The sequence below is a fragment of the Diabrotica virgifera genome, chromosome 3, assembly GCF_917563875.1.
Source record: "Diabrotica virgifera virgifera chromosome 3, PGI_DIABVI_V3a".
NCBI classification, from domain to species: domain Eukaryota; kingdom Metazoa; phylum Arthropoda; class Insecta; order Coleoptera; family Chrysomelidae; genus Diabrotica; species Diabrotica virgifera.
In genome coordinates, this window is record NC_065445.1 from 90,128,388 (window position 1) to 90,154,180 (window position 25,793).

The 25,793-nt window shown below is 33.1% G+C and overlaps 1 protein-coding gene across 1 annotated transcript in view; it reads right to left on the reverse strand.

Moving 5' to 3' along the window:
* Positions 1-377: 377 nt before the first annotated feature.
* LOC126881194 (uncharacterized) overlaps positions 378-25,793 on the reverse strand; it is an 86,921-nt gene continuing 61,505 nt past the window's right edge. Inside the window, exons 5-8 of the mRNA XM_050645298.1 lie at positions 22,729-22,910; positions 18,213-18,376; positions 8,014-8,494; positions 378-1,212 (exon numbers count right to left, since the gene is read on the reverse strand). Of these exons, the coding sequence (XP_050501255.1) occupies positions 477-1,212; positions 8,014-8,494; positions 18,213-18,376; positions 22,729-22,910 (1,563 nt within the window). The 3' untranslated portion in view covers positions 378-476. The remainder of the gene's footprint in view (positions 1,213-8,013; positions 8,495-18,212; positions 18,377-22,728; positions 22,911-25,793) is intronic.

The following is a 25,793-nucleotide window of genomic DNA, read 5'->3' on the forward strand; positions in this document are numbered from 1 at the left end:
TCAGACTAAATAAATTAGTAGAAGAATTTTTTACTAAGCAACAACATTTTTGTTTAATTTAGTAGTATTTTGTATTTTGACGACACCCGATTTGGGCGTCGAAACGTTAATAAATTTTTTTTTTCAATTTAATTGTGGCTTATTTCCCATCTAAATAGTTAATTATAAAAATGCCACAAGGAAATAGCTTCAAAACAACATTAAAAAATATTTATTTTACTTAAAAAGGATGTATTCAAAAATTTATAAAACTTTCTATACTATAGATAGATTTGGGATTGGATTGTTTTACTTTCAGATTGGAGTTTTTTTTTTCAGGAGTAAAAAATAAAAAAAAATACGTGTACTAAACTAAAATAAAAGAAACTGAGGCTAAACTTATTTCAGATTATTTAATTAATTATACACTCATGATTAGACATACAAATATATTATTTTCAGTCGATAATATCATTCTTACAAGTAATATCACAAAATTAATTCTGAAACGAATTCAAGTATCTAAGAAGAAGCTTTTCAATGTCATCCGTTAGTTCATCTGAATATCCAAGAGCGAATAAGGAATCGAACATCTTAAACCTACTAACATCAGGAATGTGAGCTACAAGTGCATAAGCTACCGATTCTACTCTGAGCAAGTTTAATCCAGATTCTAAGGACCACCTGTAAATTGTCGGTACTGTCATACAATTGATTCTGTGCTTTTCTACAAAGTTGGTAACGAAACAACTCAAGTCATTCATTAAATATCCATCACTTAGTAGAATGACGTCCAGTAAAGTGTCAATGTCAGCTTTGTGCCATATATCTTTATCAGTCAATATTTGTAGCAAACAGTTCAAAGTTTGCGATTTCACGTCATGCAAGTGTATTTCATCCTCACTGCTTTCTTTGAAGTGACCTGTAAGCAGCCTATTAAAGTAATCTGACTTATTCGTCAAATAATCTCTATCGGCTTTGATACACATTCCATCATCTAATTTGAAAGTTACAACATTGACTGGGTTTTCAGACGGTTTCATCTGATCTTTTACACCGAATCCTAATTTAATAGCTACAGCCTTGGGATTTTTTATCTTTAATCTTTTGCAGGCCAGAATACAAATGCCTTTTATGGATTGGTTCTTGCAAATCGAATCTCCTCGCAGAATGCTCATGATGGTATTTAGTCCTCCACAATTAAGAAGTAGCTTGAAAAGTATTGACTTGTTTCTAAAAGAAAAAAAAATGTATTGTAATTTCAAATCGTGATACATGGTAGATATATTACCCGACAGCATATTTACACATGCTACTATATATACGGTGGCACCAGGGTGCTGAAATCTGTTAGCCTTTGATACAGACTATTGCGCTACAAATGCTTTGGGCACCTATTAAATTATGGAGCGTAAGTTTTTATTGCAATTTAATAAATAATACACACGTTTGTTATTATTGTAAGTGTATATTTTTTAGATAACAAAATAACCAATATTAATTTATTGCTTGAAACACAGTATGTAATAGAAATTAATGCCGAAACTACAATAAACCAAAACTGCAATAAACAAATAAAACGAAAATTATAAAAAACGCCAATGAATAAAACAAATAAATATATTTAAGTACATATATAACTACTCGTGTATAGTCCGTCCGCTATAACTTTTCCCATGCGCGGTACGATTCATTTTCAATCAAATTAAGTCAAAACATAAATTGAAACGAACGTCTATGTGTATGTACATTTTGTATACTATATACTACACACATCGGCGTACGTTTCACTTTCTTTCGTTTTTTTCAATCAAATTAAGTCAAAACAGAAAGTGAAACGTACGCCGATGTGTGTAGTATATAGTACACAAAATGTATATACACATCGACGTTCGTTTCAATTTATGTTTTGACTTAATTTGATTGAAAATGAATCGTACCGCATGGGAAAAGTTATAGCGGACGGACTATATTTGTATAGGTAGGTACTCATAACTGCACCTGCACACAACAAAATAATTCATTTAATGGCAGCTAATCTGGAAAGCTCAACGTAGGTGGCGCTCGTGTAGTTGGAGGTCACGTCAACACTTCAAATCAATATATTTCTAAGTAAATATTGCATATTTGTTTCGCTGTGTGAATTAAAGTTGAGAAAATAAAATCCCTCAATGTTGTGGTGTGCATTTGTGCTCATCGACAACATCGGGACACAGGTTTCCCAAAGATATTCTGATGAGAAAAAGCGGATTGTAGCAGTAAGAAGGGATAAATATGTGCCCGCAATAAATGCACGTATCTGCAATAAACATTTTGTTGAAACAGATTACGTATTGCTCCTAGATTCGACTGTAAAAAATAGAATACTTCACTATAAAATTCAGATCAAAATTTATTAAAACGCACGGATTAAGATGTGCAATTTTATATAAATTTACACCAAATGCGCAACTGTCATGGCGGCCATATTTTGAAAATATATTTTTAAATGAGATAAACACAAAAATGAATGCTGAGCGCACTTATTTGTGAATTTTAAATTAATAAAAATGTAAGGCAGATATCATATACACAGTTGTCAGACTCGGGAGTGAGTCAATACCAAATAAATACCCTCTGAACTATAGAAATAAAACGTTGAGACGATGATTAATATAGTTTATCATTCGATAAGGGCTTCCTTTTTCCAGTAACTCTCTCATTCGTTCTCCTCAATTCGTTTTTCAACGCACAAACAGTCGTATTTTTCGGCCATAATTTATTATTTATTGAATCATAATCAAAAACACCATTTACAAACTTCACTAATTGTCAAAACGTTGACCTCCAACTACACTAGCGACGCTAAGCGGGAGCAAAGGCGTACATAGCTGCCATTGAACCAATGCTTAAACCAAATTTACACCAAATGCGCAACTGTCATGGCGACCATATTTTGAAAATATCACATTTTTAAATGAGATAAACACAAAAATGAATGCTGAGCGCACTTATTTGTGAATTTTAAATTGATAAAAAAGTAAGGCAGATATCATATACACAGTTGTCAGACTCGGGAGTGAGTCAATACCAAATAAATACCCTCAGATCTATACCCTCTGAGCTATAGAAATAAAACATCGAGACGATGATTAATATAGTTCTGTGGTACTATGGCAAAACCCGATATGTCAAAAATGATCGATTTTTCGTTTTTAATGCCAATATGTACATTGAGCGATGAAGAATATGATGACACAACCTTACATGGCTAAACGCACCCATGTAACCAGTAGATGATAAAATTAGTTTCCGATATGTCCACTATTACAACAACACCGCGAACTTTTAAACTCATCTGCTGCAAAATCATATTTTTTGACATATCGGATTTGCCTTAGCACCACAGAGTTTATCATTCGATAAGGGCTTCCTTTTTTCAGTAACTCTCGCATTCGTTCTCCTCAATTCGTTTTTCAACGCACAAACAGTACAAGATCCGTATTTTTCGGCCATAATTTATTATTTACTGAATCATAATCAAAAACACCATATACAAACTTCACGAATTGTCAAAATGTTGACCTCCAACTACACTAGCGCCGCTAAGCGGGAGCAACGGCGTACATAGCTGCCTCCCATTTCAACTAGTGGTTTGTACCATGGCCTTAGGACGACTGAATTTCCGTCGAAATAATTCCTTCTTGAAGAAACTGTTCATTTGTTTGTTTCTGTAATGTATGCAAAGTACTTGAGCGTTCCTTTGTGAAACAGCTGAAACTGTTTATATTTTGAAAAAATGATTTATCAATTTCTCTAACCTCACTTATTTTTGACAGCCTCGCGCAAGTACGATACATACAAATATGTACCGGTAAATTTGCTTGAAGTCACCTTCTTGTATGCACGATTGCCTAAATCAATGAGCGTTTGTAGGGTAATAGTATGTATCAAAGGCTAACAGATTTCAACACCCTGGTACCGCCGTATAGGAACATGCGTAACTATGCTATAAAAATAAATAGATTTTTAAATACAGCATCGACTTGTTTCTAACTTTTTGCATTGTGTTCAGGATGACATCAGGAAAAAGTCTACAATAGAAAAATGAGTGGAAATGCATAATTGCACTTAAAGAGTACATAAAATGCATCCAAAAGTACATAAATATGACAAAATCAGTATATCAAGGGCCATAATTTACTATTCGGGAAGTTTTTGGTCAGGAAAAAGTCTACAATAGAAAAATGAGTGGAAATGCATAATTGCACTTAAAGAGTACATAAAATGCATCCAAAAGTACATAAATATGACAAAATCAGTATATCAAGGGCCATATTCTACTATTCGGGAAGTTTTTGGGGTTACTGAACAAGAATACGCAATCAGAACCGACCCGAAAGCGTCTGGTGCCCAGGGTTACAGTCTAGGCACGTCATCTGGAGTTTCGGGGGGTTTTATTACTAAATTAATGCAAGCATATTACTCGGGGAATTTTGGGATCCCTGAACACGAATACATCATCAGAAGCGGCCCACGCAACATCTGGTCCCCAGGATCACCGTTGAGGCACGCCGTCTTCTGGAGTTCGGAGGGTTTTTGGCACTAAATTAATACAAACAGATTATTCGGGGGTTTTTGGGGTTGCTGAACACGAATATGACATCAGAATCGACCCTCAGAACACGTAGTGCCCAGGCTGTCTAATATGCTCGTTATCATTGTTTATATAGGGAGATATTTGGTCAGCCCAATAGGAAAATTTATTTGATTCAAATTGAGACAGTCACCATATGTCCCCAAAATTTCTGTCAGGGTCGCAACGTCAAAATGCATAGACACCAAGTTGGATACCGATCCTATTCATAACACCCCAACTCGCATACATATTAAGAAAAATAAATATTTATGGAAGAATATATTTAGAAATTGAATTAATGATGTCATGCTACTATACATTACATATAATAGCATGACATCATTAATTCAATGTCTAAATATATTCTTCCATATATATTTATTTTTCTTAATATGTATGCGAGTTGGGGTGTTATGAATAGGATCGTATCCAACTTGGTGTCTATGCATTTTGACGTTGCGACCCTGACAGAAATTGTGGGGACATCTGGTGACTGTCTCAATTTGAATCAAACACATTTTCCTATTGGGCTGAGCAACTATCCCTACATAAACAATGCCATTATGTTCTGGAATTTGGAGACTTTCCGACACTACATTGACGCAAATATAATACTCGGGGGATTTTTAAGGTCGCTAAACACGAATACGCCATCAGAACCAACCTCCGAAAATCTGAAAGTTGTAGCTCATGAAAAATAGTTTTTATTCATCAAATTCCAAATCGAATATCATCATCATCGGCCCTCTTCGGTCAAAAACTTTTCTGACTATGGCATCTTTCTCTCGCCTGATTACATGTCCTATCCATTTAAGGCTTGCTACCTTAATGAATTTTACAACGTCCAGTTCTCCAAAATTTCTATACAACTCTAAAGCTGTAACGACTGCGCCACAAACGTTGTTCTTTTATCCCTCCATATATTCTTCTTAGGAATTTTTCGTTCGAAACGCTTGAGCAGTCCTTGCTCATTTTGTGTTTACCAAATTTCGATTTATTTTCATTCGCAAATAACTCGAAAAGTATTGACTTAGTAAATAAACTCTTAGGCAGGCCGCACATCAAAGAAACATGAAACGTGAAACATTAAACGTGAAACATGAAACAAATAAATTAAAAAAAAAGTAACCGTTTCATGTGATATGCTAATCGATGAAACAAAAATAAAATTTGTATAGTCGGCAATGGATAGTGACGTGATCGTTGCTGTCGGCGGCGCTCTTTAATTGCTTTTTAATATCAAAGAAACGTGAAACATGAAACAAATAAATTGTGAAGAACGAAACCGTTTCATGTTATATAGTGTAGGAAACAGAGGTTGAACGTCGCAAATAAGTCCGGTTTTATTTTTTTCTAGTATATCAAGGGGTGCTTTTAATGAGACTAACTTTTCTTAAAAGATTTCACCCGGGAACACCCATTTTCATCCCTTTAAAGGGGGTAGTTTGTGGTTTTTGCGAAACGTAGCCCTTCCTGTACTTTATTGCAAAAAATTCCCTAATAGAAATATGAAGAGGACTATATTTCCTACATTTATTTCGCGACAGCATATATTTATACCGTTTAGCGGAGGTGGCGCCCCAAAGTTGACAAGTTTTTAAAAAAGATGTTTTAAAAAAATTATTTTTCCCTAACCGTAATGGGAATCAGGAAGCAACCCAGCGGCAATTAATCACAAATAAATGTCTGATTTTTTGGTATAGGTTTCATTTAAGGGCAATTGTCCATTTTTTAATTACAAGGTGTTAAATTTTAAAAAGCCCCTTTTTATATATACCATCTGAACCGCTTATACTAGCGTAAAAAAACTTTCAGCGATTACCCATGTACAAGTATTATTTACAAATTTGTATAATTCAGTCCATATTTTCCCCGAAACAACCCCAAAAAAAGGAAAATGAATAAAGAAAATATGCAAAAATTGACTCTGGGCCATCACTGTGGCTTTAAAGTGCAAATAAAGTAAAATATGTATAGGTCACAATATGTAGCAGACAGTGTGTTCTTTTATTTGTCATAAGTATTTTATTAATAAAATGAATAGGTGACGAAAAAAAAACAAAACTGGAGCCCGCCAAAGCATTTCTAAGGTTTGTGGCGCCACTGTGCCGTAACAGTTGCTTATACGAAAAAAATGCATAGGACCTTATTTGTAGAGCAAATAGTGGTCTTTAATTCTGTATAAGCGTTGTTTCAAAAAAATATATAGATAATGAGAAAATCGTAAAAACATGCTCGCCAAACTTATTTTCAGGGATAGGGGTAGTTTTCCGCAGGGATGTTGCAAAAACCATAATATATATGTATTTATAAAAAACCCTACCAATGGAGTAGGATTTTTCCCTACCCCCTTTAAAGGAATGAAAATGGGTGTTCCGGGGCAAATCTTTTAAAAAAAGTTAGTCTCATAATAAGCACCCCGTGATATACCAGAAAAAAAAAATAAAACCGGACTTGTGTTGAGTTTGCGAAGTTTAACCTCTGTTTCCTATATTAATATACTAATCAAAGAAACAAAAATAAAATTTCTATAGTAAATAATGGAATATGATGATGACGAGGTCGTTGCTGTTCTGGTAACTCTCAATATTTGGCTGCAAGCGAATTAAATAATCATCTTGCTAAATTTCAATCATTTTATACAATCAGTGTTCAAACATTTATATTGTTTTATTGTGGGTCCTGGTTAAAAAAAGCGATATTTTCTTGTTATTGTCTATTCGAGTACCACTCCAGGTTATAATTAGACAACTCTTCGTTCTGCTTCACCACAGAAACCAATACAATATTAAATTCTTGGTCGGCATTCATTTTACGCACGTAATTAATTATTCAAAACAATGAAACTGATATCGAAAAATAGAACACGTCCTATTTCATGAAACACGTTTCAAGAAGACAAAAATGTTTCATGGGCATGAATCACACTCGTTTCATAGATATGCGGACGTCTATTTGTTTAGCAGTGTTTTATTTCCATGAAACGTGTTTTACGCTTATGCTTCTTTGGTGTGCGCCTTTGGAAGATAAAAATGTTTCACACGCATGAATCACACTCGTTTCATTGGTATGCGGACTTCTATTTGTTCAGTATTGTTTTATTTTCATGAAACGTGTTTCACGTTTTATGTTTCATGTTTTACGTTTCATGTTTCTTTGATGTTCTTAAAGAACGAAAGTTGCTTAGAACTAGCCGATTTATCCATTTCCGGACTTATCTTGAAAGTATGTTTTTCATCCCCCGAGAAGGGGTGACTTGCACCCCCAAATAAAAGCGACCTAAATCCATATTTACATGCAATTCGGTGGTGACATAGATAATTACACGGTATCGTCGTATTCATAACTTGATGGTCTTATTTCACGTTCACTTACTAGTGTAAAAGGGAAAAAAATTAAAGCAGAATCATACTTACTCAACGACATATATAATGCTTAATACCAGTTGCGTTCGGAATTCATCACTTCCTCTGAGTAATTCATGAGCCAGATTCCCCTTTCCCACAGCGCTTTCTGCAATTTCCGTTAATTTCTTCAATACTTCATTTGCTACAAAATTAAAACGGTAGCAGATCTCGCAATTTACTGAGTGAATGTACTCGGTCAGCTTGCTTATTTTTTCAATGAATGGCGTTTTCATAAGCGGTAGTAAATACACAGGGGAATGTAAAATTAGTGCCACCGTATTAATTGTGCGATGAAGTATGAATTTGCTGAGAGTTTTTCCATCAACGAAGAATTCTGTTGCATTGATGATTGCTAGAAGAAAGTCTTCAGATCCTAGTTGGGATACGGGAGGTTTAAGTTTCACGTATGAATTGATTAATTCTCTTATTGCTAGTATCAATCGTTTTTCTAGCATATTTGTAGTGCCTTGTGGTACCTCTACCTTGTGATCTAAAAATAATAATAAAAAATAAGTAAAAACAAAATGCAGAAAACTAAACTTACGTGCATAGAAATCGGCCCACTTAAAAATTTGGTCATTTTGGATGTCTCATATTTCCTAAACCTGTTGGCCGATTTAACTGATTTTTTGAACATGTTATAGCCTGATTCTTTAAAAATACCACTGGAATAATATTGGTGCTAAACAGGTAAATTTTCATTGTATACTGGGTGTACCAATCAAACGGTGTTTTTTTCTCAAAGTTCGCATCACCCTTTGGAATATTTTAGCATTTATAAAATACTGAAATTAAAACCCAACTATAGCCTCAGGTTTTCTTAACATTATGCTTTTTCATTCATTCGTTTATGTTGGGTAATAAAAAAGTTATGTACTTTAACAACTAGGCATGTTCTTCATCAATACACGGTGTTTTTAAATAAGTGCGACAAACTTTAAGGGGCAATTCTGCATAAAAAAAGAATGTGTGTGTACTTTGTACGCACGTAAGAAGTTATACTTCTATTACATATTATGTGATTTTAACGAAATTGATATAATGTACTTTAAACAGTTTATTTATATTTTATTTAAATATTAAACTAATTTTAATACTTACTACTTTCCAAAAATTTTTATTAAGACAATACCAAAAATTTAAAAAAATAAAAGAATAAAACGCACACAAACACATTGAAAAATGCCACAAAGAAAAAATGATTTCTGAACGATAATAATTGTTGGCAAAAATTTTAAATACGCATTTTCTGAAAAAAAAATTATATAATAAATATACTTACAATCATAAAATGCATAAAAAAATAAAAAAATAAAAACTTGCATCGGGATTCGAACCCGCGAATATGGGGACGCTTTGATTCGTAATCGAAGCCTAGACTCACTCATCCAATTACTCATTATTTGTCATGTGGAAAAATAGGGCAACTGAACGTTTTACTGTTTGACAGTTATTCTGAATTTAAATCAAATTATGTAGTTTGATTTTTGTGGAAGAAAATATTAAAATATAACAAAACAGTAAGAAAACAATATATTAGATGAAGATTGGTACAACTTTTGTTGGTAATCAAATTAAGCATGTAAATCAAAGCATTACATACCTACTAGATAAATAAATCTGCGCCAAAAAATCATAATTTAAAAATAAAAATCGGACCTAATTTCGGATTTCTCTCTAAAATCCCCATTCTTGAGAAAATAAATTTATTCCAACCTAATCTAAATGTATAATTACAATATGATTATAATAAAAACTACTTACCAAATTAGAATGAGTCCTTGTCCAAAATAGTCCAAAAGTCCAAAAATATATATGAAAACTATTTAAAAAGGCAGTATAACTATTAACTAACTTTTGTTTGTTATTTCTTTTCACACAAATTTCAAAACGCAACAACCATAAATAATCAAACCACAGCTTTGCCACAGCCGACATATTGAATAATTTTTGACATGTCATTTGAACATCAAATCAGAACAAAGTTATAATGCGCATGCGCCCGGAGCGTAGGTTTTAACATATAAAAATTCACCCTCCTATCGCCCGTAAAGAAGTATAACTTCAAAAATAATGACAGTTGGCTTTATAAACGTATGTCCGCAAATGTTTCGTTTCCGAGATACGGGATGTTGAATTTTTTCTTACAAACTGACGATTTATTTATTGCTTTAAAACCAGTTGAGATATGCAAATGAAATTTGATAGGTTTTAAGAGATAGTTATTGCAGATTTTTTGATATAAAATTAAGAATTATATATTCACCATTAGCGTGCATACGGTTAATAAGATCGGTCATATTACACGTATGCGCGCTAATAGTGAATATCAAATTCTTAATTGTATGTCAAAAATGTGCAATAACTACGTCTTAAAACCCACCAAATTTCATTGGCATATCTCAACCAGTTTTAAAGCAATAAAATAAATCGTCAGTTTGTACGAAACAATTTAACATCCCGTATCTCGGAAACGAAACATTTGAGGACATACGTTTATAAAGCGAACTGTCGTTATTTTTTCATGCAGAATTATCCCTTAAAGTTTGTCGCACTTATTTAGAAACACCGTGTATTGATGAAGAACATGTGTAGTTGTTAAAGTACCTAACTTTTTTATTATCCAACATAAACGAATGAATAAAAAAACAGAATGTTAAGAAAGCCTGAGGCTACAGTTGGGTTTTAATTTCAGTATTTTATAAATGCTAGAATATTCCACAGGGTGATGCGAACTTTGAGAAAAAAACACAGTTTGATTGGTACACCCGGTATACAATGAAAATTTACCTGTTTAGCAACAATATTATTCCAGTGGTATTTTTAAAGAATCAGGCTATAACATGTTCAAAAAATCACTTAAATCGGCCAACAGGTTTAGGAAATATGAGACATCAAAAATGACCAAATTTTTAAGTGAGCCGATTTCTATGCACGTAAGTTTATTTCAGAAAAATATTTGCATCACGAATGGACAATGTTTTGAACAGAGTTATTCAAAGCGGAGTGACAAAAAGATTTAAGCGAATAATTACAACATTATTCCCACAGCCTTAGCTTATTCCCCATATTTTCCACGATTTTTGAAAAAACTCTCACTCATATATCATGTAAAATTTGAAGTTTTCTGCATGAATGCGTACTGGGAAAAACCAGATAGAATAAGAAATCAGAATTCGAAATTTGTTAATCGAAATTACAATTAATGCTCAATATTAATTTCTAATCATTATGTTCGTGCCAAAAACCGGTTTCATGGCAATTGTCATACTCCCATGCACTGAGGCTGAAAAACATTTGCGTCGATTGCGTTCACGGGAAAACTTTTAGAGAACTATTCGGCAGCAAATATTTCTTGGTAATTTTTTGTCCGGAATTTTTTGTGCGATATTTATTTTATCCAAAAAAGTACCCCGCACAAACCTTATGGAAATTAGGTCCCAGTGGATTTAGTTTGGGAAAATACTCTTTGAAGCATTGTGATGAAAAGTTCCCATGGACACAACTCGATCGTACAAATAGTACAAACTAAATTATCAAGCACTTCATCAGTAGTAATTATAAAATTTTTAGAAACAATCCAGTTACTTACGAATACAGGTAAACAAATTTCTTTGGTTTGGATTAAGGCTCATTATGGAATTAACGGAAATGAAATAGTGGATAGACTTGCCAAGGATGCTACTACAACAGGGGAAATGATAGAAGAACCATTAATGCCAGTCACTGATCTACGACAATGGTTTAAGAAAAAACAAATGGAGCAATGGCAACTGGAATATGATATCTCTCTTAAGGAGGGGGTATGGTGTGAAATCAACATATCAAGCACATTTTTGTGAATTTTTTTCGAAGCTATCGTAGAATTATTTTATTTTTAAATTAAATAAGCTTATTAAGTACAATTCAAAGAATACGTTAGAAAAAAATTCAATCCAAAATATTGAAAAATAAGCCATTGGTGACAAATTTTGACAGGCAGCTCACAAAAAAATGGATTTTGCGGTGGACATCAGAACTCGACACTCGATCATACGAAACAAAAAATTCAAAAAGATTTAATTAGCTTATGAGTTTCACGAGGTCACAACGTCGAGTTTTTTTATTTTTAATGATTTTTGAATTTTTGGTATCACTCAGAAATCAAAAAAATGAAATTTTTGGTAAAAATTTTGTGAAAATCAACAGATTTATTATTGTTGAACAAAAAATAAGCAAAAAAAGAAAAATATCTCGACGTTGTTACCTCATGAACTGTCTAAAGAAAATCTGTACAAAATATCAGGTAGATCGGCTTAGTAGTTTTTCAGTTACAATGTCCACCGCATTTGAAAAAGCAGTTTTGAGAAAAATGCGTTTAAAGTTTTGACAACTGCATCTTCATCTTCTTATTTGTCTGCCAAATCGTAAAGTGATGAACATTGGAATATGTTTTTTGAATCGAGGAATATTCTACAAAAGAGAAGGCGAACAGTTGTTTAACGTTTCTCACTACGCTCAAGCGTGCTGGCGCGAAGTCGCGGCAAAGCGAGTCGAAGGTAGGGATATTCAACACCCTGTATCTCTGGTAAATTTACTCCGATTATTTTGAAATTTTCAGAGTGTATTCTTGGAAGTATGCACTTTTATTTGAAATAATAAAAAAAATTAAATATTTCAAACCATACCCCCCCCCCCCCCCCTTAAAGGTATACGATTTCATGATATCCAACCAAAAATTTATAGAAAACCGTGGTTTAACGACATTACAAATCGGCACTTCATTAAAACCTTAAATAGAGCAAGGAACAAACATGGTTTATATCCAGTTCACAAAAATAAACTAGGGTTGGCCACTTCTCAAAACTGCACTTGCGGGGAGTTGGGTACATTAGAGCATGTGATTTTCGATTGCGCAAACTTCCAGATGCTGAATCAACAGTTATATAAGAATCTACAAACAGTAGGAGTTACTCTCCCCACCAATTTAAATTCCATTTTATGTACACGAAATATAAATTTGTATAAAATTGTTTATAACCACTTAAAAAATATGAAAATTGATATTTAAAAAAAAATATATTATAAAAAAAATTCTAAAAAAAATATATAAAAAAACAAAAAAAAAGAAAAAAAAATAAAAAAAATATATACAGTGGAACCCCGATAAGTCGGCCCCCGGTAACCCGGAATTCCGGCTAACCCTGACCGATTTGGGCGTCGAAACGTTAATAAAATTATTTTTCAATTTAATTGTGGCTTATTTCCCATCAAAATAGTTAATTATGAGATAAAGATTTCAACAATAAAAATGTATGTAATATAATATTTTAGAGATAATGCGTATTTGTGCAATTTTAACTATACGATAGTAAAAATGACTCATGGCACACTCCGGCAGAAACAACAGGCACCTGTCTGTAGTATTCCTTTAAATATTTATTTCAAACTGTCTTAGCATTGTTTAAAAAAGACTAAAAGACTATTAAAAAAATTCTTTTTTAAACAATGTTCTGTTTTTCACTGTTCTTAAATAATATAACATCGTTCCGATTGTGGTGACTGTATTGTGTGTAGTACAGTCTTATATTGTTCGCTTCCGTTTGCTTACGTTTGTGTTTGCATGTAATTATTCTAGTAATTTAGATGTGTAGGTACATACTGTGCATATTTATATATAGTTCATGTTATTTCAATTCTAACGGAGTTTATCTGTAAGTATACTGTATTTTATTAATTTTTACCACATTCTCCGGCTATCCCGGATTTTCGATAACCCGAATCGGCCGCGGTCCCGATTAATCCGAGTTATCGAGGTTCCACTGTATTAAAAAACAATAAAAAACAAAATAAAAAAAGGAAAAAAAAAAGGAAAAAAAAAGCAAAAAAAACACAAAGAAGGCCTAAACCTCCACGAGGTTAAATCGGGTTTAGGTCTTAGCGCTGAAAAAAAAAATTTTAATATCAATTAGTGGTTTAGTATAAGTATTTAGTAATAGTGTTTAATATTAGTACATATGTATTTTTAATGTAATGTATGTAATATATGTTTGTAATTATTAAAATATAATGTATATCAGTTAAAATTAGGAAATCGTGTCTATGAAAATAAAAAAAAAATTGAGCTGGCCAATTGGTTCAAACCAAGGTCATAAATCTAAACACACACACACACACACACACACACAACTCGATCGTATGGAGGATTTTCAAGATATAGAGGCACAAACTCGGAAAATTATAAGATTTACTGGGTATTCCAATTCCCTGGGTCAAAGAAAAGTACTAGTATAGTTTAGGATTTTTTCCTGGCTATCCAATGGCGACCTTTACTTTGACCTTGACCTTCAACGGACGTCATCTTCTAGGGCCTAGGGTTTCGAGAGTTTTCGGCATTAAATGGATATGAACAGATTACTCACGGGTTTTTGGGATCGCTAAACACGAATATGCTATCTGAATTGGCCTCCGGAGCACGTGGTGGCCAGGGCCACTGCAAGGGACGTCATCTTCTAGAGTTTCGATGGCTTTCGGCATTTAATTGATGCAAATGAGTTACTGGAGAGTTTTTTGAGGTCGCTAGACACGAATATGCCACCAGAACCGACTCCCGGAGTACCTGGTTTCCACGGTCAATGAAAGAGGCTCTTGGAGTTTCGAGGGTCTTCGGTACTACATTAATGCAAACGGATTAGTTATAGGTTTTTGGGGTTGTTGAACACGAATACGCGATAAGCACAGACACAGGAGTACCTGGTGCCTAAGACAGGTTATTTTCTGGAGTTTCGGAGGAATCAAATGGATTACTTTTAGGTTTTTGGGGTTCTTGAATATGCATACACCTACACTATCAGATCAGACCCACGAATCACATTGTGCCTACGGTACGTCATCTTCTGGAGTTTCGAGAGTTTTCGGTACTAAATTGATGCAAACGAATTGTTACACACCGAGTACTCGGAGTTGCTAAGTTGCTGTTCAAAGAAAGCGTACAAATTGGTGAAAAGTTTTTTTGCTATTTGTAGATTTTTATTAAAATAACTATGTTGTGCTATTCAATTCTTTTAATTATTTATAAATATAAACTCAATTTATATCTGACAATGTTTTTCCTTCATTTATTTTAAGATCGGTTTACTATATTCTATTTTGATAGTGTTATTCATCGTGGTCACTAGATTCTCCAAAGTCTTTTATCTAAGTCATATTCGTGTTCAGCAACCCCAAAAACGCAAGAGTAATCCGCTTGCATCAATTTAGTACTGAAACTCTCGAAACCCCAGAAGATGACGTGCCTTAGGCACGTCACCAGGTACCCGGGTGTCTGATCTGATGGCGTATTTGTGTTCAGCAGCCCCAAAAATCCACGAGCCATGAGTAATACCTATCTGCATTAATTTAAAGCCAAAAACTGTCAAAACTCCAGAAGAAGATCTGCCTTATAGTCCGTTCTTTAACGGTAAAATATTGCAAAATCTCTACATTTTAAAGAACCGCTTGGATTGACATGAAATTTGGCATACACATAGCTAACAAGTCAAAGAAAAAAAGTGATATAGTGCCGATATGTGCTTTTGCCCTGGGGGTGGTTTTCACCCCCTCTTGGGGGTGAAAAAATATTTGTCCAAAGAAAGTCAGGAAATCGATAAACTGGCTAATTTTAAGTAACTTTTGTTCTATAGAGTTTTTTCCCAAGTCAATACTTTTCGAGTTATTTGGCAGTGAATCTGTTCATTTTTTCAACAAAATAACCACGCTTTTAGACGGTTTTTCGCAAATAACTCAAATAGTAAGTATTTTGTCGAAAAAACATTCTTAGCAAAAATATAGCCTGTAAAATTTTTTAAAAAAATGGTGTATATATCACGTCTCTACACCTAGTAGAAGCAGAGTTATAGCTAATGAAATATAGGTTCATATTCGTCATATTCCAAATGGAATATTTTAACGTGAAATAACCAAAAATGAAGCACATTTCGGGGAAAACTCATTACAACTTATTTAAAGTGTTTAAAAAAAGCTTTATTTTTGTTTTATAAAAAAAATTTCTAGCATCAAAAGTAAATAAGTTACGCTCAAAATAAAGTTAGTTTCTTTTTTTTGTTAAAAAAATCGGGAAAATCACCCCCTAATTAGTATTTCAAATCAACTTAATTCTTACGACTTTACAAGTTTCTTGACTCGTGTATGTATTGTTTATATGATCTGTAAGTTTCATCGGTTCAAAGTCATTATTTTTGAAAGGGCTGTAGTTAAAAGGGGTTGAACGAGTCACTGATCACGAATGTATGCAAATTTAGAAACACCAAATCTTAATCAATTTTTGTCTAACAGAAAAACAAAAAAATACATGATATTCAGAAAAGCAAATATGACTTTTTTCTGTTTTTCGAGATCTTTGGTATCTCTAACAATTTTTAAGTTTTTTGAAAAAAAAAATATTTTTCAAAATTTAAATTTTTAAAAATTTTACTTTGAAACCAAATTTTTTCAAAAATAAGCACTTTGAATCGATGAAACTTACAGATCATATAAATACAATATAAGTAAAATAATTTGTGGAGCGGTAACGATTAATTTCATTTAAGTTGCTAATTAGGGGGTGGTCTTCCCGATTTTCTTTTGCAAAAACAAAAGGGACCAACTTTATTTTGAGCGTAACTTGCTTAAATTTAATGCTAGAAACTTTTTGTAAAAACAGAATAAAGCTTTTTTTTAAACACCTTAAAAAAGTTATAATGGGTTTTCCCCAAAAACTGCTTAATTTTTTGGATATTTCACGTCGAAATATTCTATTTGAAATTTGGTGAATATGAATCTATTTTTCATTGGCTATAACTCTGGTTCTACGAGATCCAGAGACCTAGCGCGTACACCGTATTTTTTACTTTTTTATAAGCTATATTTTTGCTAAGAACGTTTTTTCGACAAAATACTTACTTTTTCAGTTATTTGCGAAAAACCGTCTAAAAATGTGGTTATTTTGTTGAAAAATGAACATATTCACTCGCAAATAACTCGAAAAGTGTTGACTTGGCGAAAAAGCTCTATAGAACAAAAGTTACTTAAAATTAGTCAGTTTACCCATTTCCGGACTTATTTTGGACATATATTTTTTCACCCCAAAAAGGGGGTGAAAGTCACCCCCAGGGCAAAAGCACACATTGGCACAATATCACTTTTTTTCTTTGACATGTAAGCTATACGTATGCCAAATTTCATGTCAATCCAAGCGGTTCTTTAAAACTTAGAGCAAAAACCGTGAAAGAATGGACTATTAGGCACCAGGTGCTCCGTGGGTCGTATCTAATGGCGTATTCACATTCAGCAGCCCCAAAAACCTGTGAGTAATCAGTTTACATTAATTTAGTACCGAAAGCTCTCGAATCTCCAAAGCATGACGTGCCTTAGGCAGCAGGTACTCCGATGTCTGTTCTGATGGGGTATTCGTATTCAGCCACTTCAAAAACTTATGAGTAATCCGTTTGCATCAATGTAGCACCGAAGACTCTCGCAACTACAAAAGTTCTTTTCATTGACCTTGGAAACCAGGTGCTCCGGAAGTCGGTTCTGGTGGCATATTCGTGTTTAGCAACCTCTAGAAGATGACGTCTCTTGCAGTAGCCCTGGCCACCACGTCCTCCGGAGGTCAATTCTGATGACATTTTCGTGTTTAGCGATCCCAAAAACCCATGAGTAATCTGTTTATATCAATTTAATGCCGAAAACCCTCGAAACTCTAGAAGATGACATCCGTTGAAGGTCAAGGTCAAAGTAAAGGTCGCCATTGGATAGCCAGGAAAAAATCCTAGACTACTAGTACTTTTATTTAATTCAAACTTCTACGTGTTGCCCGATAACCAGTAACTCATGGAATTGGAAATTTTTTCCGAGTTTGTGCCTATATATCTTAAAAATCCTCCATACGATCGAGATGTGCCCATGAGAACTTTTTATCGGGATGCTTCAAAGAGTATTTTCCATAAGGTTTGTGCGGGGTACTTTGCGGGAATTATGTGACCGGAAGTTTTTGTGGGAATTTTTTGTCCGGGGATTATTTGTGGGGATTTTTTTGTCCAGGAATAATTTGTGGGAATTTTTTGTCCGGAATTATTTGTACGTACATCACTGAGATATAGTCCAAATGATACTAAGAAGTGATGGACAATATAATGTAAATCACACATCCGTTTTTCGTGAACGAATTGTCTAATTGTTTATATAATTACCAAATGCATCTTCTTCCTGCTTCTCAAATGTCCCATGCCGGTCTAGAACTTCAAAAAAATCAGTTAAATTCGTACTGACAGGATATTCTTCATCTTCGTCTTCACTGCAAACTGGGGAGTAATAATCTGAATCCGAAAAGGATGCGTCGACGTTTAAGGAAGTTCTAAAATAAATTACAAATGAATATTAAAATTAAATCAATTCTCCTTCTTTTTAGTGTATACAGGGTGTTTGGTAAAGAATGGGCCGTAGCTTAACCTTAGATTCCTGAGGTTAAAATAGGTCGATTTAAGCTAACTTACCTCAGTACGAAAGTTGCTATGAACCGAAATACAGGGTGTCACAAGTTAAACTTTTATTTTATTTATTCTTGAATATTTCCTAACAGGCATGGATTAATAACTTGAAATTTGGTAAGCGCGGGAATTTTGGGACGAGAAATCTAAATTCGCAACCAAAAATTATGTCTTACCCAGAGGGGACCACATACGCCTTTCAGCGGTCATTTAATAGGTTAAATTTTTTTTATTACCCACTCTACATACTTTTTGCATCAAAACTTTTGTTCTCTTAATATTGTTACTTAAAGAGGTATACATACTACATTCATCTCGCTAAATTCAACCGTTTTCTAGATAAACGCATTTAGTCTAGGCGCCATGAGGGGTCACCGTGTCCTTTTCAATTCTGATGGACAAACTCAACGGTTTCTTATGGATTTTTGGCTGCTGATTACGAAGTTCGAGGGTGGATTTCAATCCGAGTGGTCAAAAAATTGTTATAAACAATTTAATTGTTTATAAATTATTTATAAGGCTCTGGCTCATAAACTAAAAGAGATCAAAAAGAATGTTTCAAATAAAATTCGTTCGTTAATAAAAAACGAAGAAAAAAACGTTTACTAAACACACTATCCAACAATTAGAACTCAAGATATTGTAAAATTAGTGCACAATGCAAATTGCAAAATAAGTATTTTTCGAAGCTTTATCGATCGTAACTCGGCTTCTACGTATGCAAATGAGCCTTAGAAGGTCTCATTTTAAAGCTTTATTAATAGGCTTCCAAACAAAGTTTGTTAAATTACTTTATCTTCATTTGTTTTAAAATTATACCCGTTTGAAGTAATAATTTTCTTAAGAAAATTGTACATTAATTTGTTTATAAGGGTTTCAAATAAATTTGAGCTGTAAACATTTATACTTTAATTAACAATAATGATAAAAAACTCAAAAGGAATAATTTGAGCTTAAGAAAATGTTTGTAAGTTTATTTTTGGTCAAGATATCGATATTTTAATGGCGCGCTATGAGGCGCAACATCGGCTCACAGTCAAGTATTTTTCGACGCTTTATCGATCGTAACTCGGCTTCTACGCATGTAAATGAGCCAATATGTGATATCCATATAAAAATGGATCGAGTTATTTTGCAGCATCATCATTGCATATAAAACGAGCATTTATGTTGTGGCCGCATACACACAATCGACGTGCCTTGCTGATGCTGCAAAAGATCTAGATCCACTTTATATGGATACTATCCACTACCCACTGGATATCTATATGATATAGATTATATCTATATCATATAGATAATTACTCTGAAGCCCCAGAAAGTTTTAGTTTTACTGCGTACAAGAACAGACTTAGTACCACCATGTAACTGTAAAAATTGCTGTAAGAACTTATGCAGATGTAAGAAAGCTGAGATTCCCTGTATATTTCGATTCAGATGCACGAAACAAAAAGTTTCTAAAAATAGTATTAATAAATAATATCAACTTACTTTTTAGTTCTATTTCTAAAATATTAGTTTTTAATGTTTTTTTCTCATTTAGTACAAAAAATAGAAGACAAAGTAAATATAATGAAAGGTGATACGAGGTTACAGTATGATGATTTAATTACAAGAATTATAGGATAAAATTTTATTAGGATCTTCAAAAACGAAAAATGAAGATAACGTATATACAGCGTGTCTACTTGAGTTGGAAACATATGGGAAACTTTTTTATTATTAATTTTACGAAAAAAAGTTATTCTTTATAAAAAGTTCTGCATGCCCCAAAACCAAGATTCAATCATCAGATATCAAATTTTCTGAATATTATACGAGGTATGTCAAAAAATATGAACTTCGTTCAAGAGTAAAGTACCTTTATTTCTCTCAATATCGAAAATGCTTATTCTGAAAAGTTGTTTGGAAATAAAAACTAAGCTCAAATATGCAATTACATGCTTCTAATTGGAAAAAAATATTTTCCAAATTTTTCTCAAATTTATTGATACTAACTTCGTTTTGATTCATTACATATACGATAACTCTTTTATTATTACTTTTACGAAAAAAAGGTATTCTTTATAAAAAGCTCTGTAGGTCATAAGGCCGAAGATGCAACCAACAGATATCACATTTTATTAATTTTATACGAGTTATGTCAAAAAATATGAATTTCACTCAAGAGTAAAGTACCTTTATTTTTCACAATATTGAAAACAGTTATTAATTGTTTAGAACTAAAAACTATGTGTCAATATGCAATTACATCCTTCTAATTGAAATACTGTGAAATATAAAGGTGCTATAATATTGAGCGAATTTCATATTTTTTGACACACCTCGTATAAAATTAATAAAAGTTGATATATCATGGTTGTGTCTTAGATTTTAGACCATGCAAAGCTTTTTACGAAGAATAACTTTTTTTCGTAAAATGAATAATAAACGAGTTATCATATTTGTAATAATTAAAAACAATGTTGGGTATCTGGGTATCCTTAAATTTGAGAAAAAAAATTTTTTTTTCAATAAGAAGCATGTAATTGCATATTTGATCTTAGTTTTTAATTCCAAACAACTTTTTATCATAAGAATTTTCGATATTGAGAGAAATAAAGGTACTTTACCCTTGACCGAAATTCATATTTTTTGACATACCTCGCATAATATTCAGAAAATGTGATATCTGATGATTGAATCTTAGGTTTTGGGGCATGCAGAACTTTTTATAAAGAATAACTTTTTTTCGTAAAATTAATAATAAAAAAGTTTCCCATATGTTTCCAACTCAAGTAGACACGCTGTATACATAGAAATTATAATTTGCATCGAGAAGTTAGCGCATGAACCTTTACGCAGTGAGCTGATCTTGCGCCTCAGAGCGCTCTATTAAAATATCGATATCTTGGCCAAAAATAAACTTACGAACATTTTCGTAAGCTCAAAATGTTGCTTTTGAGTTCTTCTATCATTATTGTTAATTAAAGTTTAAATGTTTTTAGCTTAAACTTGCTTGAAACCCTTATAAACAAATTAATGTACAATTTTTTTAAGAAAATGATTACTTCAAATGAGTATAACTTTAAAACAAATGAAGATCAAGTAATCTAACAAACTCTGTTTGGAAATTTGTTAATGAAGCTTTAAAATGAGATCATCTAAGGTTCATTTGCATGCGTAGAAGCCGAGTTACGATCGATAAAGCTTCCAAAAATACTTATTTTGCAATTTGCAATTTGCATGTTCACTAATTTTACAATATTTTGAGTTCTAATTGTTGGATTTAAGTTTAGTAAACGTTTTTTCTGTGTTTTTTATTAACGAACAAATTTTATTTGAAACATTCTTTCTTATCTCTTTTAGTTTATGAGCCAGACCCTTATAAACAATTTATAAACAATTAAATTGTTTGTAACAATTTTTTGACCACTCAGATCGAAATCCACCCTGGAAATTCGTAATCAGCAGCCAAAAATCCATAAGAAACCGTTGAGTTTGTCCATCAGAATTGAAAAGGACACGGTGACCTCTATTTGGTCAGCCTAGACTAATTTTAAATCTGCGGGACAACATAATTTTTGCATATTATTATTGTTGTTACACCCGAGAAATAACTTAAAACCATAAAAATTTACAAAAATGTACCCCAAATTTCTTCAAATGGAATTTGCGATGCAATGACGTAAATATGAGAACTGGCACAATTATTATGGTTTCAAGTTTATTTTTCGGGTCTAACTACAATGATATGCAAAAAATTATGTTGTATCGCAGATTTAAAATCCGTTTATCTCGAAAACGGTTGAGTTTAGCGAGATGAAAGTAGTATACCTTTTCAAAGTAAAAATATTAACAGAATAAAAGTTTTCATTCAAAAAGTATGCAGAGTGGGGGATAAAAAAATTTAACGTATTAAATGAGCGCTGAAAAACGTATATGGCGCCCTCTGGGTAATACATCATTTTTGGAGGCGAATTTAGATTTCTCATCCCAAAAAAACCCTCGCTTACCAAATTTCGTGTTGTTATCCCATGCCTGTCAGGAAATATTCAAGAATAAATAAAATAAAAGTTTAACTTTGACACCCTGTATTTCGGTTATTATCAACTTTCGTACTAGGGTAAGTTAGCTTAAATAGACCTATTTTAAGCTCAGAAATCTAAGGTTAAGCTATGGCCCATTCTTTACCAAACACCCTGTATATTATATATTTATGAAAAACGAAAAAGATTACCTTGACTGAGGGGAAGGCCAAGACAATCCAGTGTAGTCACTGCTGGAACTTGAACAGGGACTGGGGCTTCTACTAAAACCAGGCAAGCAATGACTTGGTTCATCGTCACTGAAGCCTGACGATACAGGCGAATACTGTCGACGTGGGGAATGGTCAGCAGCTTTGGCAGATACACAATTAGGCTAAAAATTCGTATTATTATTGTAATATAATTGTCCATTAACTCCAACCTCATAGTAACCTATGGTGAGATATAAGTGGCCAATAGCAACATATGGTGTAGAAACGTGAAGAGACAATAAACCTTATTAACCCTTTCAGTCATGTTGGGTACTGATTAATTTGAATGCATATATTACAGGATTACAATCATCTATAACGTAAACAATTTTAAAGAAATCTATAATCTATAAGTACCATACTTCTACGTTGTGTAACCAGATAGCGCATGGATCGTTTTATTCTAAGACAAAATTAATGTTTAAAAGCAATATGGCGGCAATTGCATTGTTGGTAAGAGGTAAGTGTACTTGTTTCTTGAAATATCAGGTTGAATAAAAGCCAATCGCGGTTTATATTTCAGTGCAATATTGAAAGTAATGATACTTCTTACTAATTGTGAATGTATTTTATTGAAATTTTACTTTATCAGATAGAGAAGTGTACCTCAAATTCGATGGGCACAATTGTACCCAAAATGACTGTTATTTTTATTTTCACAGTAAAATGCCCCCAGACAATATTTAATAGAAAAGAAAATGCTAGAAGAGCTAGAAAAACTGTCCGACATAGAAGCAATGAATATAACAGAAGGATGTGTTAGTGACGGTAGTGACTGCGAAAAAGAAATGCAAGTAAGATAGAGAAATGGACATATGATAGATGATGTCTCAGAAAATCAAAACGAAGGGTATGATGAGGAAGAAAAGGATCATGATGATGAACAGGGCGAAAACGATGATAACTTCATTGCTCTGAAAAAATATGTATCTATTATTGAGGTGCAATTTGATAATAATGGACATGTTCCAGAGCACCCACAGCTACCTTTACCTTTAAGGTGCAAAATCTCTGATTGTACAGGAAAATCAAGATGGAAAGAAATTGCTTTATGTTTCATATGCGCTAGTTTCTTGGATTTGTTAGGTACTTTTGGGTACAAATGAATCCATAATATTTTTTTTATATATACATTAAGGTGGTGCGAAAAAAGTCAAGTTGATGATTCAGTGTCGTTATAGTGCAGAAAAGTTGCAATTGGTAATTACAAGAAAAACAAAACAAAAATTATTCAAATCGGACTTTATCTTCCGATCCCGCAACGGACCTAAAGATTATGAAAAAAATGAAATTTTACCTTTTCTTAAAATTTTTTTATTTATCCCCGTGTACGTTTTATTTATCGCTGTAGTAAAATTTATTTACAGTTTGAATGGTTAAGTAATAAAAAAATAGTTTTACACATTTAACAAATAAATATCTTCCGATCCCGCAAGGTCAATCAAAGTCATTAAAAATTGAAATTTTTGATGATTTTGATATATTAAAAAACATTTGGTTATTTCATTTTTCTGTTACACTGTGAAGCTCTTTGCTTATTTAGATGTTGTATGACAATATGTAAACAACCCAGAACTCAAAACGAAGGGGTGGTTGTGTGCACACCCACCCTTCTCTCCAATCAACCAATGAGTGTTTTTTTTGCAATATTTACGTTATATACATTTCTTTTTCATCTATTTGTGTCCAGCTCTTAAACGACAACTTTGTATTGTGATTTCTTCGTAAAATCCAGCATAGACCTTGAAAGTCTTGTCCTGATGAATCCATCTTTTGACTGGGGCCCACATACATTCGCATTAGACGATGTTTCCGTGACCAACTTTAGGCACCGCTCGTCAGCTTGCGTGTGGCATGGATAGTTTTGTACATTCCAGTCTGGCATGTCGCCTGATGTAATGCAGAAACTTATATCTTCATTTGGAACTCTTCACAAAACTGGTGGAGAAGATAGTCTTGTAATATTCCAGTCCATTATTTCATTGAAGTCCTGTGCTTGAAAGTTTAAATTAGTAGGGATGAAATTTATAATACTTTTGCCATTGGCTTTAGTCTGTCCGACTTTTGACACTCTCCTTTGACCTAGCTGTCTAATGTGTTTCCTTTTTCCCTACTACTTGAAATTTTGAAGAACAGGACTAAACTAAAAGAATACACTGGAATGTTGCAAAACTATCTTCTCCATTACTTCCTCGAAGAGATTCAAATGAAGATACAACTTCTTGCATTACATCGGGCGACATACCAGACTGGAATGTACAAAACTATCCCTGCCACACGCAAGTTGACGAGTGGTGCCTAAAGTTGGTCGCGGAAGCATCGTCTAGTACTAATGTAAGTGGACCCCAATCAAGAGATGGATACATCAGGACAACACTTAAATCAAGGTACATGCTGCCAGATTTTACCAAGAAATCACAATACAAAGTTGGCGTTTAGAGCTGGACACAGACAGATGAAAAAGAAATGTACATACTGTAAATAATGTAAAAATACACACACTCATTGGTTAGTTGGGGAGAAGGGTGGGTGTGGAGCTAGAAGTGCAATCACCCCCTCGTTTTGAGTTCTGAGTTGTTTGAATATTGTCGTACAATATATAAACAAGCGAAGAGCTTCACAATGTAACATAAAAATGAGATAACTAAATGTTTTTTAATTTATCAAAATCATCAAATATTTCAAATTTTTATAGATTTTGATTGACCTTGCGGGATCGGAATATATCCGTTAAATTCATAAAACTATTTTTTTTTATTTCTCAACCATTCAAACTGTAAATAAATTTTACTATAGCGATAAATAAAACGTACACCGAGGATAAATAAAATTTTTTGGAAAAATGGTAAAAATTCATTTTTTCATAATCTTTAGGTCCGTTGCGGGATCGGAAGATAAAGTCCGATTTGAATAATTTTTGTTTTGTTTTTCTTATAATTACCAATCGCAACTTTTCCGCACTATAGCGATACGAAATTATCAACTTGACTTTTTTCGCACCACCC